The sequence below is a fragment of the Colletotrichum abscissum genome (genome assembly GCF_030869225.1).
Source record: "Colletotrichum abscissum strain IMI 504890 chromosome Unknown Scaffold_147.1, whole genome shotgun sequence".
Lineage (NCBI taxonomy): Eukaryota > Fungi > Ascomycota > Sordariomycetes > Glomerellales > Glomerellaceae > Colletotrichum > Colletotrichum abscissum.
The window spans coordinates 1-10,969 of NW_026850040.1; the positions used below are offsets into that span (position 1 = coordinate 1).

The following is a 10,969-nucleotide window of genomic DNA, read 5'->3' on the forward strand; positions in this document are numbered from 1 at the left end:
CGTCAACAGCGGATGAACGACGCTGAGTGCAGACAACGGCAGCACGACGTGTTCGTACGCAATGACTAGCAACACGTTATCCTGGAAAGAGGCACCACTCGAGACCCTCCAGTGTGCTCTGGCAGCACGATCGGCCTCTGTCGTCTTGTGGCGTGTCTTTTCCCTCGAGTGCTGAGGGGACGCGTCGCTGTGATTGGCAGTTCGCAATCTAGGACGCGTCGCGACCGCGTGTGGTGCCGCCACCTCAACTGCACGAGGCCGGGATAGCGACACAAATCGCTTGCCATGAGCCCTCGCAACGGTACTCCAACACAGGTTTATGGGCTGGCACACTTGGACGCATCGTCAGGATGGCGTTGGAGCACCTGGTCAATGCAGCCGGAGCATACCTTGAACGACGCCCGCCTGACGGTACCTATGGCGCAGGGCGGCCGAAGTAGCATGCTCTTCGGACGAGGTGACAGCAAACACTTGCTAGCTTGCGCACCTTACGCCATCAAGCCCCCTTGTTGTCAAACAACGGAGACAGGCGAGCAGTGGCACGCGTTGGCATTACGCCTGGCGGCTGCACCGTATCGTGGTCCAGTCGCAGTGCCGTGGCCGCTCGCTTCAGTCTCTGCCGCAGCGTGTCAATCTAGACTAGCGCCCGTTGTGAGGGCTCTCGACGATGCATGTATGCATGCGGTTAGCTCCATAGCACATGGGGGTCCCTGTCGGGAGCACAGGCTTGACTTCCGGTTGGTTTGGCCATCGGCGCGATCACGACCCACGAAAAGACCCTGGATGTTTTTGACACGGACGGTGAAGTGCACGCCCTTCCTCAACAGACGCGCAAAGGCTGACAACGGTGGCATTTGTTCGGTGCATGTGGCGTGGGGGACGTTCCGTCCGAGGAAGCGCCAGGCAGGTTACGCCGTGCATGCTGCGGTGCTTAAGCTTATGGGGCTGCGGTGATGCTGGTCCGGTCAAATGAGGTGACACCAGGCGGATGAAAGAGCCTCCAGCATGTTCCGGCGTACATGTGCTAGGGTGGCGCGGGGAGCCGTCCGATTCGTTAGGTGCGGGCTACCCTGGTCGTCACGTCAAGATAGCGTACAGCCCCTGAGCGCCCACGCAGTAAGTCTGTGCCCGCACTTCAGTCCCCGCAAAATCGAGCACTTGGTTCGCCTGACTGGTAAGGACCTTGTTCATACAAGCGCGTGCAAGGGCAGGGAACGCGCCAACAGCTTCAGCAGATTCCCGAGGTTGCGATTGGAGCCATAGGAGACTATTCCAACCCACCAGAGTGGCAGTCCATGACCAGGCTGCGAATGTGGTCTACATCTGCCCGCTTGGAGACCACTCTCGGCGACGCACAAGAGCAGTAAAGACGACACGCGAACCGCGGATGACGGGGTTTTGCTGTCACTGTTGACCGAGGGCGTGGGCTGTTGAGTGCGGATGGCAGACTAGCGCACTCGTAGCCGGTCAACCCCTCATTGACGCAGCGGTTGGATGCTTGCCCCCGGAAGCCCATAAGGGCGGTTTCCAATTCCACATGTGCTCTCTTTGCTCGTGGGGTTGATAGCATCACACAGAATCGCGGATGGCGGAGACGGATCATGGCTGCCGCCTTCAGGATCGAAAGGTGGAAGCTTAGGCAGTACATACCGAGCTTTCTCTAGGTTCACAGTGATTGATGGGGGTTTACGCGAGCTTGATCTTTCCTACCAGTGTATGGCTGAGTAGATGAATGCACTGTCCGCAAGGAAGACACAAGGGTCGGGAATCGCGCTGGTCACGACCCAAATGCAAAGTCACTGAACATGTCACTGATGTAGTAGCGACTGAGAGTCAAGCTTGCTTCACTTATTGCTAATACGCGGAAGAATAGCCCTAGTCTGGTCTCTATCTCGATCAAAAGCAGCCAACCGTGATTGGCGATCGCGGGTTGGAAGCGCCAGGGTGCCTATGTCTCTACAAGATTATTGCAAATAATACATGTGTACGTATGCAGCCGGTATATGCACTTCGTTGCAGTAGACTAACTTCCGCGCTGAGACGGCGCCACGTCGTTGTGCATGCCCCGGCGCCAGCTCGTACCCAGAACTTGTTCATCTGCGAGGCTTGTGTGATACAGACGGCCTCCTGCATAGTTCCGCAGCGGCCGGCAGCAAAGTCCTCTTAGAAACACCAATTAGGAGAATGAGACCATGCGATGCTATGTTGCATGGCGTATCGTCCTGTCGTGTCCTTCCGCTTCGCCACGACCCGAGTCGCCATCGATCCGAGAGGCCGGTCCAGGGAAGATGCGATACAAAGCAATAGGTCATCAATGCAGCGTCTCCCAAGCACATCTTGGTCGTCGAGGAGCGGGGTGCGGCAGGACACACGCGATGGGCTCCTTTTGCCCATCATGCCCATCCAAGCTGCTAGTGGTAGGCCATACCATGGACTTGGTCACTCTATCACTTAATGCAGCTGCACTCATAGGTAGTAGGCTACAATCGTGGAACTGTTGCAGGAAGCCATACTGCGGGATGCATTAAAGCACAGGCTCCCCTTTTAACAACATCACTTGAGCATTCGCCTTCGACTTGTTCTTTCCTGACTCCGGCTTCCACACAAAATCCTCCTTTTCACATGATTCACTCTATCGCAATGTCTCCTGAGCCTGCTGACCAACATCCCCCCTTGACGAGTCCGGACCGCCTTCAGAAGATCGATCGACTTCGCGAAAGGAATATCGGGACTTACCTACCGCTGCCACAACTCGTCGCCGTGGGTGATCAGAGCTCGGGGAAGTCGTCCTTGTTGGAGAGCCTGACGGGAATCCCATTCCCTCGCGGCCAGGAACTTTGTACGCGCTACGCCACCCAGATTACCCATCGAAGGGAGGCACAGCAACGAATTGATATCACGATCATTCCTGGACCACATGCGTCGCAGGATCACAAAAGAAGACTTGAGTCGTATCACAGTCAGGTGCAGACGACTGCCCAGCTTCGGGCAGATTTCCCCGAAATCTTGGCACAGGTAACGGGACGAACCTACTTTGAGATTAGCTTTGTTTCTAATCATCACTTCAGGCCAACGCTCTTATGGGCATCAGAACCATTTTCAACACAGCTGGCGAGAACACCTTTTCCGAGGACGTGTTGAAAATCGAGAAATGTGGTCCAAGCGAAGATTACCTTACCATCATTGACGTACCCGGTATCTTTCGCACCACCACGGAAGGTGTCACTACGAACAAGGATAAGGCACTCGTTAGGGATATGGTTCAAAGATATATCAAGGACAGTCGCACCGTCATCCTGGCAGTCCTTCCCAGCAATGTCGATGTCGCGACCCAGGAAATCCTTTCTCTTGCAGAGGAGGCTGACCCGGCAGGTGACCGAACTCTCGGGATCTTAACCAAGGCCGATCTGCTGAAAGAACGGAGCGCCAGACTTGCCGTTGTGAGCCTGGTAGAAGGCAAACGAAAACCCCTCAAGCTTGGATACCACGTAGTCACGAATCGCGGGGGTGATGACCACGGTGAAGAGAAAGATGCGTTAGCTGCGCTGCGCGAGCGTGAGGCCATCTTCCTAGAACATCCTTGGGACAGCCTTCCGGAGGATCGTTACGGCATATCAACCTTACGCGAGCGCTTGGAGGACCTCCTTGGCGAGATCACCGATCGTGCATTTCCTGAGCTACGTAGTGAGACACGCCAGAGACTGGCAAATGCCGAGGAGAAACTCAAGAGTCTCGGCGCGCCTCGCCAGACAGAGCGAGAGCAACAGCAATATCTCGTCGGCATTGCAGGCAACTTCCAGTCTCTGGTTCGTGCCACGCTGAATGCCGACTACTCGGCACATCCAATATTTGAAAACAACACGTGCCGTCTTATCACAGCCATCATCAACACGACGGACCAATTCAACGCTATTTTCGACAAGGACGGCCGCACCTACCTTTTCGAAACAGAGCCGCAAGTCGAAAATCCAGTTCCAATTAAACCGATTCCTCTCGTAAGCCCCGTGTTTTCGGCGCAAGAGGAGGAGGAGCAAGATGATACTGACCTGCAGCTTGCTATGTTTGATATACCTCATCCCGAGGCCTTCCCTGACCTGGACAGAATCATTGTGACGGATTGGACCACTGAATCTCCGAAAAAGGGTATCATGAAGTGGATCGAGACTGTTTATCAACGCTCCCGTAGCCTTGACCTTGGCTCACTCGGTCATGGTGTTCTTTCAAGTGTTTTCCTTGATCAATCGACAAAATGGGAGATGATGGCGAAGCAGTATCTTAGCAAGGTCATTCTCCTCATCCATAGGTTCATCCTCGTGGCACTAGAAGCCGTCTGTATAGACACTCAAGTGCTCCAAAGCGTTACATCGGCCATACTAAGCGACCTCTGCCTCAAGTATGAAGCCGGAATGAGCGAGGCGATCTTGCTGGTCAACGTCGAACGGCAAATCAGCCCGTACACGCTGAACCATTATTTCAACCATAATAATCAACGCAGTCATGGCGTGCGGATCCAGGAAACGCTACGTTCCATAGCCCGACACGAACAGTATTATGAGGGTACTTCTCTGCTCATGGTTCCTCTGGACGATGTTGCAGACGCAGTCACGAACAAGAGTAACACGGCATACGCTATAGAGACCATCCACGATACCCTCGAGGCCTACTACAAGGTGGCTTACAAGCGGGTCGTCGACAACGTCTTCAGGCAAGCAGTCCTCTTTAAGCTGCTCTTTGGCCCTAAAAGCCCACTGTGGCTGTTCTCAGAGCAATGGGTCCTTAATCTGGACCTCGAAAGGCTTCCTCTTGTGGCAGGGGAATCTCGCCGGATGAGGGACTATAGGGAGAGATTGAAGAAGGAAATTCAGGACTTGGAAATGGCGATGGAGATCCTGCGTTGACCGGAGTTTCCTTTGTGCCAAGCTCCTTTAACCGACTTTTACTGCTGATGGTACGTGACGTGTCAGAGGTTGCGTTTGTAGTTACTGTTCGTAGTTGGGAATGTCAAGGATAGCAAGTAGGCACACGCAGCCATAGTGGTGACGACAGAGCTATCAACACCCGGAGATAGCAACATAGAATAGGCAGTGTTCTGTTGGAGTAGTCTGCTAACCTACAGAAATAGAGGCCTGTAGAAGTGAACCGAAATTGACACCGGAGAATGGTTGCGAGTGAGTACGTTTCCCGATCTCCATAGTAGAAGGGCGGCGCTTTCCATGGTAAGCAACAGGGACACATGGCAGGATGCCAAGATATGTCGCAACTTGCCCAGAGCTCATTCCATACCTCGCTGCCTTCCCACAAGAGTGGTGGTGTACACTACGCTCCACAACCTCTGCCATGCACTTCATGTTTCGTCTCTGCACTCATCATAGCAGTGCCTATCGTGGCTCTGGTTACTCCACAGCATACTGCACCTGATTCTAACATCAGAGCGAGCGATTAATAATTTCCGAGAAAAGGACAAGACACTCTCAGGCCCTTCGACTGCTGCGAATCACTCTCGTGGCCGGACTGACCGGTTACGTGATCGGAAACTGTCAATTGATAGACCCTCTAAGGATCCTTCGACATCCCCAGCATTGGCCTAAGGACGCCGACAAAAACCCCAAGCGCTCTGGCACCACCTTGAACCTATCAGCCATTTACCACCTTCTGTGTAAGTGACGTCAGGGGGCCAAATTAAGAGGGAAGGTGCCTAACAAGTTCCGTGAGCCAAGTGACAGACGCTACTTGCGGTCCAGCGAGTCGACGCAAACTGATGCCGTCGAGGATAGCTGACGGCTATCTGCTCTCGTGGGTATACGAAATGTCGGCCTCATACAAGCGTCTGCTGGCTGCTCCCTGCCCCGGGTGTAGGCCACCTAAGTCTGCTGTAGAGGCCCACATTGGTACGGGACACCATCGGTCAAGCGTGCCGTGGGCATTGACAAGACCATCTCCTGCAACTGCCTAGTATGGCTTTTCACGCCTTCCTCCGTATGCATCACGGCGCAAGTGTTGTAGAGGTCTTGATGGGTGCGACCGATCAAATTTACACACTGGTGACACAATAGGTACTCTCTGCCGACCATCGGTCTGGCATAGAAAGAAGACCTAACTGCTGTCTTGAATACCGTCCATGTTGGTCGCCGAGCCATACCACTAAGAGATGCTTTCTCCGCTGAAGTCACAAGACTAACGTACGTCCAGACTAAAGCATGGTCGGCCTCCTGCAGCAGGAATAAACTCTACGCATCCTCAGCAATTGACGAACAATACCAATGCCGAGACGTACGAGACTTTCCATACGTAGCCCGACGTTTCGCTCCTTCTCCAATCTATCGGGATCCGGAGCTCACAGAAGTTCATCAGTCGATCAGCCACAATTCGACCGGCCGCGTGCGATGCTTAGCTTGCCATAGTACGGCGATGTGATAGCGAACACAGAAAATCGAAGACAGGTCATTTTTTAGATACCCTCCCGCTCTTGCGTCGGGCCTCAGTCCGTGGTACGTTTTTAGGCCGACGACAACACCGTTGCCTCATAACAACGTACAGGGGGGAGAACGCTGCATCAGAATCGATTCTAGTTGTTCACATTCGCTTCTTGTCAGATTATCACGCATAGGTCACCTACGTTCAGACCCTCGGCACGGTGGCCCTTTCCGAGGGATAAACGGCTTCCGTAGGAGAGGTATTGAGATGAAGTCGGATTGAAGGCCAAGGACAACGTGTGGTTATGTCAAAGCAGGGAAGAATCTGTGTTTTGCTTATACGAAGGTCATTGCGGGGCATACATGACCAGAAGCTCTTCTCTCTGGAGGGCCTTCCGCCTGGAGGGCGAAAGTTTCCCAGGCTTGGAAAGATGAAGCACCACAATATCAAAGTACGCGGTACGCTTGGAACAGTCGGCACCGGATTTTGATCCCCAAAGAATGGCTACGTGGGTCTCACTCTTTCACTCTGCAATCCTGTCGGAGGGCAATTTCAGCGAAATGCCGAGTAACGCTCCAGCGACCGAGAAGATGGACTGTCGTACGATGGCGCTAGTAACGACTAACCAGACTAAGCTGAAAATTGGGGGGAGACTGTAAGTACGCTGAACCGTTGTACGATGGAGAACGACCTCAATAGAGCCTAGACATACGTGTGCATTAGTGAAGAACCGCAACTACATTTGGTGGCCGCCAGGGGTAGATGAGGTAGGAGAGCAAAGTGGGAGATTTGGAGACGGCTGATCAGTGATTTGCATTGCCGAAGTGGGGTGCTGCGGATTAATCCCCGGAGCGCGTCGGCTATTGACCAAATCCCGCTATCCGGGCATAGCTGCTGGCTAAAGTGGCCGAAACCGAGTTGGAATCAACCAAATCAAATCAAATCAAATCGTACACAACTAAAGGTTTTCTACCACCAGACACCTCCGCTGATTTTCAACTCAAGTTGAACCACCTCCGACGTGCATTATGTCCCAGACCTCCAGCACGCTGCAGCCAAAGCTCTCATAATTAGATCGCGATCCGTGGACCGAAAATCGGCGACATTTCCAACCTTCCGTACAAACGATTCCGAGGAACCCGACGCGACGGACGAATGGGGGAAACCGAACCGATCAACGCCGGGCGTCTAGTCCGGGTGTTGACGCTTTTGGTAGTATGGACCAAGACGAATAAATACTTTAAGCATATCTGGAAGCCACAGATCGGTCTGCCTGCGGTGTTTGGGATTTGCATCAAGGTCAAACCGTACGCAAGTCTGGCCGAGGCACACACGATGCAGTTCGTCGCTCAACACACATCTGTTCCAGTTCCCAAGGTTTACTCCGCTTTCGTCCACCGAGGGATGACGTACATCGTGATGAGCAAGATTGATGGCAAGATGGCATGGATGGGCTGGGAGAAACGGTCAGAGGCATCCAGAAAACAGATACTCAATCAGCTATGCGGCATGGTTTCCCAACTGCGCGCTATCGCCCCGGCAGAGGGTCTCGGCATCGCTAATATTGACGGTGGTCCTATCTACGACTGTCGCCTGCCTTGCAAGTCATTTTGGGGTCCTTTTGCTGCGGTACAGGACTTCCATAAGGAGCTTGCTAATGGTGCCGATTTTGAAGTCCGGTATGAGAACCAGCCTCCTGATCTCCAGGAACTCCTTCATTTCTACCGTCGATTGGATGAAGATCTGGCCTTCACACATGGAGATTTGAGCAGCTTCAACGTGCTAGTGAAGGGTGATGATGTCGTCGGCATTGTCGACTGGGAAACGGCAGGCTGGCTGCCCTCCTACTGGGAATATACGTCTGCGTGGTTTGTGAGCCCCCAGAATCCGTTCTGGCAGCAAGAGGTGGACAAGTTTCTGGCTCCCATGCCGTATGAGCTGAGGATGGAAAGTATACGTCGCAACTACTTCGGCGCTACTTGAAATGACCATTATCTGGATCTTGGCAGTTTTCTATTGTGTCGCTGCGCGTTGGTCAGCTTTCGCGGCTATGGCGAAAGTTCTTTGTTCTCCAACATGTCCCATGTTGGCGCCTTGGTTGGGTCACAAATCGCAGTTCCATCAAACCGATGCTCGGTCTTTTTCTTCTCGATATACCACATGGCTGTGTCACGGACCGACTTCCAGCTAACGGCAGAGGTGCCGAGAACATTGCCATCTCTAAGTGCACTCTCAAATCCCTCCTTTGCCCATCCGACGCAGTTCCAGTCTTCGACTTCTGGTCGAAGAGGCGTGCCCTCAAAAATAGACTGAAGCCGATGCCTGTCCTTGATTTTGGCGACAACCACCCGGATTAGAAGCATGGACGTAGGCGCCATTGAAGTTTCACGGGTTTCAAAAACCCAGCGCGACTTCAGCGTTGGAGGTGTGCCTTCGAGAGTCATCGTCTCCTTAGCATGATACCGTCTCCCGTAGCTGTCAACTGACTCCGTCTTGGGGCCTACGATGTACGCCCAATGATAACTACACATTTATTAGTCTTGTTGCACAAAAATGCTGTGGGAGGAAGGCCAGACGTGTCCTCAAGACCTGGCATCTTCGGTGCGCCTCCTCTGGCATACAGGGCGATGTATAGACGATCCTTATCTGAGGGCATCGTGCGGGATTTGAGTAAAAGACGACGATTCAAATGTCGATGTAAGTTCAGTTCTAGTAAAAAGCGTGCAGTAAAAATTCTATGCAAGATCAGGACGGTTTAGATAATGTTAATGAGAGGCGGCTCTTGGTACTCATTTATAGACCAAATGCCACATTGATCAAGCGCCGACCGTAAATTGCAGGGGTGACGACCACAGCGGCAATGAAGCGGGGATCATCCGAAGAGGATGGCATAGGGCACCGTATGGGGAGCAGGGGATGCTAGTGGCGTAGATTCCGATGCTTTCCTATCTATTGCTGTACCCGACTGTACTGCAGGCGCTTCCAAAACATTCGGATTATTCGGGTGAATTTGGTGGGTCTATATAGTAGCCAATGGCTCTGGACCTTGGCAAGCACCTCACACGATGGACCGGCTTCTGCGCCACCCAGAAGGAAAGTGGCGTACTGATGAAGTCCCCATTGCGTCGTGCCGCGCGCCTACAAACTGACAGATCATCCGTATGGCCGCTAGCAGCATCATGAAGGTGGGACAAAGTTGTTAGACAAACGATGTTAATTTTCATGCAACACCACTGAGGTCCATGGATCAAAAGGTGATTATTGTGCTTGATTGAGGGATTTCCTTCCATTCCTATCCGAGCAGGGTTCTGTTGTTGGATAAACGATGTCGATTTCATCCAATACTACTAAGGTCCATTGGTCAAAAGGTGATTCTTGTGCTTGATTGAGGGATTTCCTTCCATTCCTATCCGAGCGGGTTCTGTCTTGTATATACCCATCATCACCGGTTCTTGCATATTATTCAACGCATTTCTAGCATCCTTTTATCCAGACACAGTCGTCAATCCAACATACTTATCCCCATTCATTATGCCACTGCTGACCATACCGAAGAAAAAAAACATCAACAACAGCGAGAACGAAATTTTTGAAATCGGAGCAAAAACAGCGCCACAATACACTCCGAAAGGTCAATTGGATAGCCGTGTGCCCGTCGCGAAGCCCATAACGACGTAGGCACCATGGCAACCCCATGGCCCCAGGAGCAAACATGGCCAACGCACCATCGAGAGCACGCCACTCAACTTAGCAGACACCTTCAGACAGCACTCAAATCAATCGACACCGCAAACGAACACCCCCTTGACCCGAAAGCCGTGAGACTCACTCTCATTGCCACCATCTCCCTGCTGGCCAAATTGCAGAAATTGCCCGAGCTCGGACACCTCCACCAAGCTATTGAGAGTCTACGTGCGGAAAACAAGACAGCCCACGAGAGCAACATCCGCGAATCGAGAACCATCAGGATTGCTATGCAGCAGAATACGGCCGAACTGAAGGAAAACACCAACACAACGCGCGCAGCCAGCGCGGCTGCCAAGGAGGCTTGGAAAGCCAGCGAGCTGGCGGTCAAGGTCGTGAAGGATATCAAAGCATTGGAGCCGATGAATCAGGGGAACACCGTGCAGTCATATGCCAGCGTAGCCGCCCGAGGAGGACTTGCAGAGAGCATGCATAACCCCTGTAACCAGAGAGCGTTCCAGACCCAGATTCTGCGTGAAATCATAGTGAACATTAGAGACCCTATCACCATTGCCAGCATAAGAGCCATGAACCCCCGTAGCCTCAAGGCGCACGTAGACCGCGCCATCGAACAAAGCAGCAACGAGCATATCCGCAAGCTCAAGACCGTGTCCGCCAATCAACTCAAGAGCGGCGACCTAAGCGTCAAGACAGCAACGACGAAAGACATGGAGGCCCTCCGGCAGTTTGCCGAGGACTGGGAAAACCACATCGGCAACGGAGCCGCCGTGAGGATCCCAACCTACGGAGTGCTGGCGCACGGCATCAGAACCAGCTCCATGAACATGGATCGTTTTACAGAAATCAGAGA

At 52.9% G+C, this 10,969-nt stretch overlaps 4 protein-coding genes across 4 annotated transcripts; 3 read left to right on the plus strand and 1 right to left on the minus strand.

Annotated features, from left to right (window-relative positions):
* Positions 1 to 2,622: 2,622 nt before the first annotated feature.
* CABS01_16767 (dynamin family protein) lies at positions 2,623 to 4,898 on the plus strand (the record flags this gene model as incomplete). The annotated part of the gene is made up of 2 exons (XM_060550097.1): positions 2,623 to 3,015; positions 3,069 to 4,898. The coding sequence occupies 2 exons, from the start codon at positions 2,623 to 2,625 to the stop codon at positions 4,896 to 4,898; spliced, it is 2,223 nt and encodes a 740-aa protein (XP_060403596.1).
* Positions 4,899 to 7,569: 2,671 nt separating this feature from the next.
* Positions 7,570 to 8,397, plus strand: CABS01_16768 (uncharacterized protein; the record flags this gene model as incomplete). The annotated part of the gene is made up of 1 exon (XM_060550098.1): positions 7,570 to 8,397. One exon carries the CDS (start codon positions 7,570 to 7,572, stop codon positions 8,395 to 8,397), a length of 828 nt encoding a protein of 275 aa, XP_060403597.1.
* Positions 8,398 to 8,462: 65 nt separating this feature from the next.
* On the minus strand, positions 8,463 to 9,070 carry CABS01_16769 (uncharacterized protein; the record flags this gene model as incomplete). Its single annotated transcript, XM_060550099.1, has 2 exons — positions 8,463 to 8,937; positions 8,991 to 9,070. 2 exons carry the CDS (start codon positions 9,068 to 9,070, stop codon positions 8,463 to 8,465), a joined length of 555 nt encoding a protein of 184 aa, XP_060403598.1.
* Positions 9,071 to 10,097: 1,027 nt separating this feature from the next.
* CABS01_16770 (uncharacterized protein) lies at positions 10,098 to 10,969 on the plus strand (the record flags this gene model as incomplete). Its single annotated transcript, XM_060550100.1, has 1 exon — positions 10,098 to 10,969. A coding segment is annotated over one exon (872 nt), but the record flags the coding sequence as incomplete, so codon positions are not given.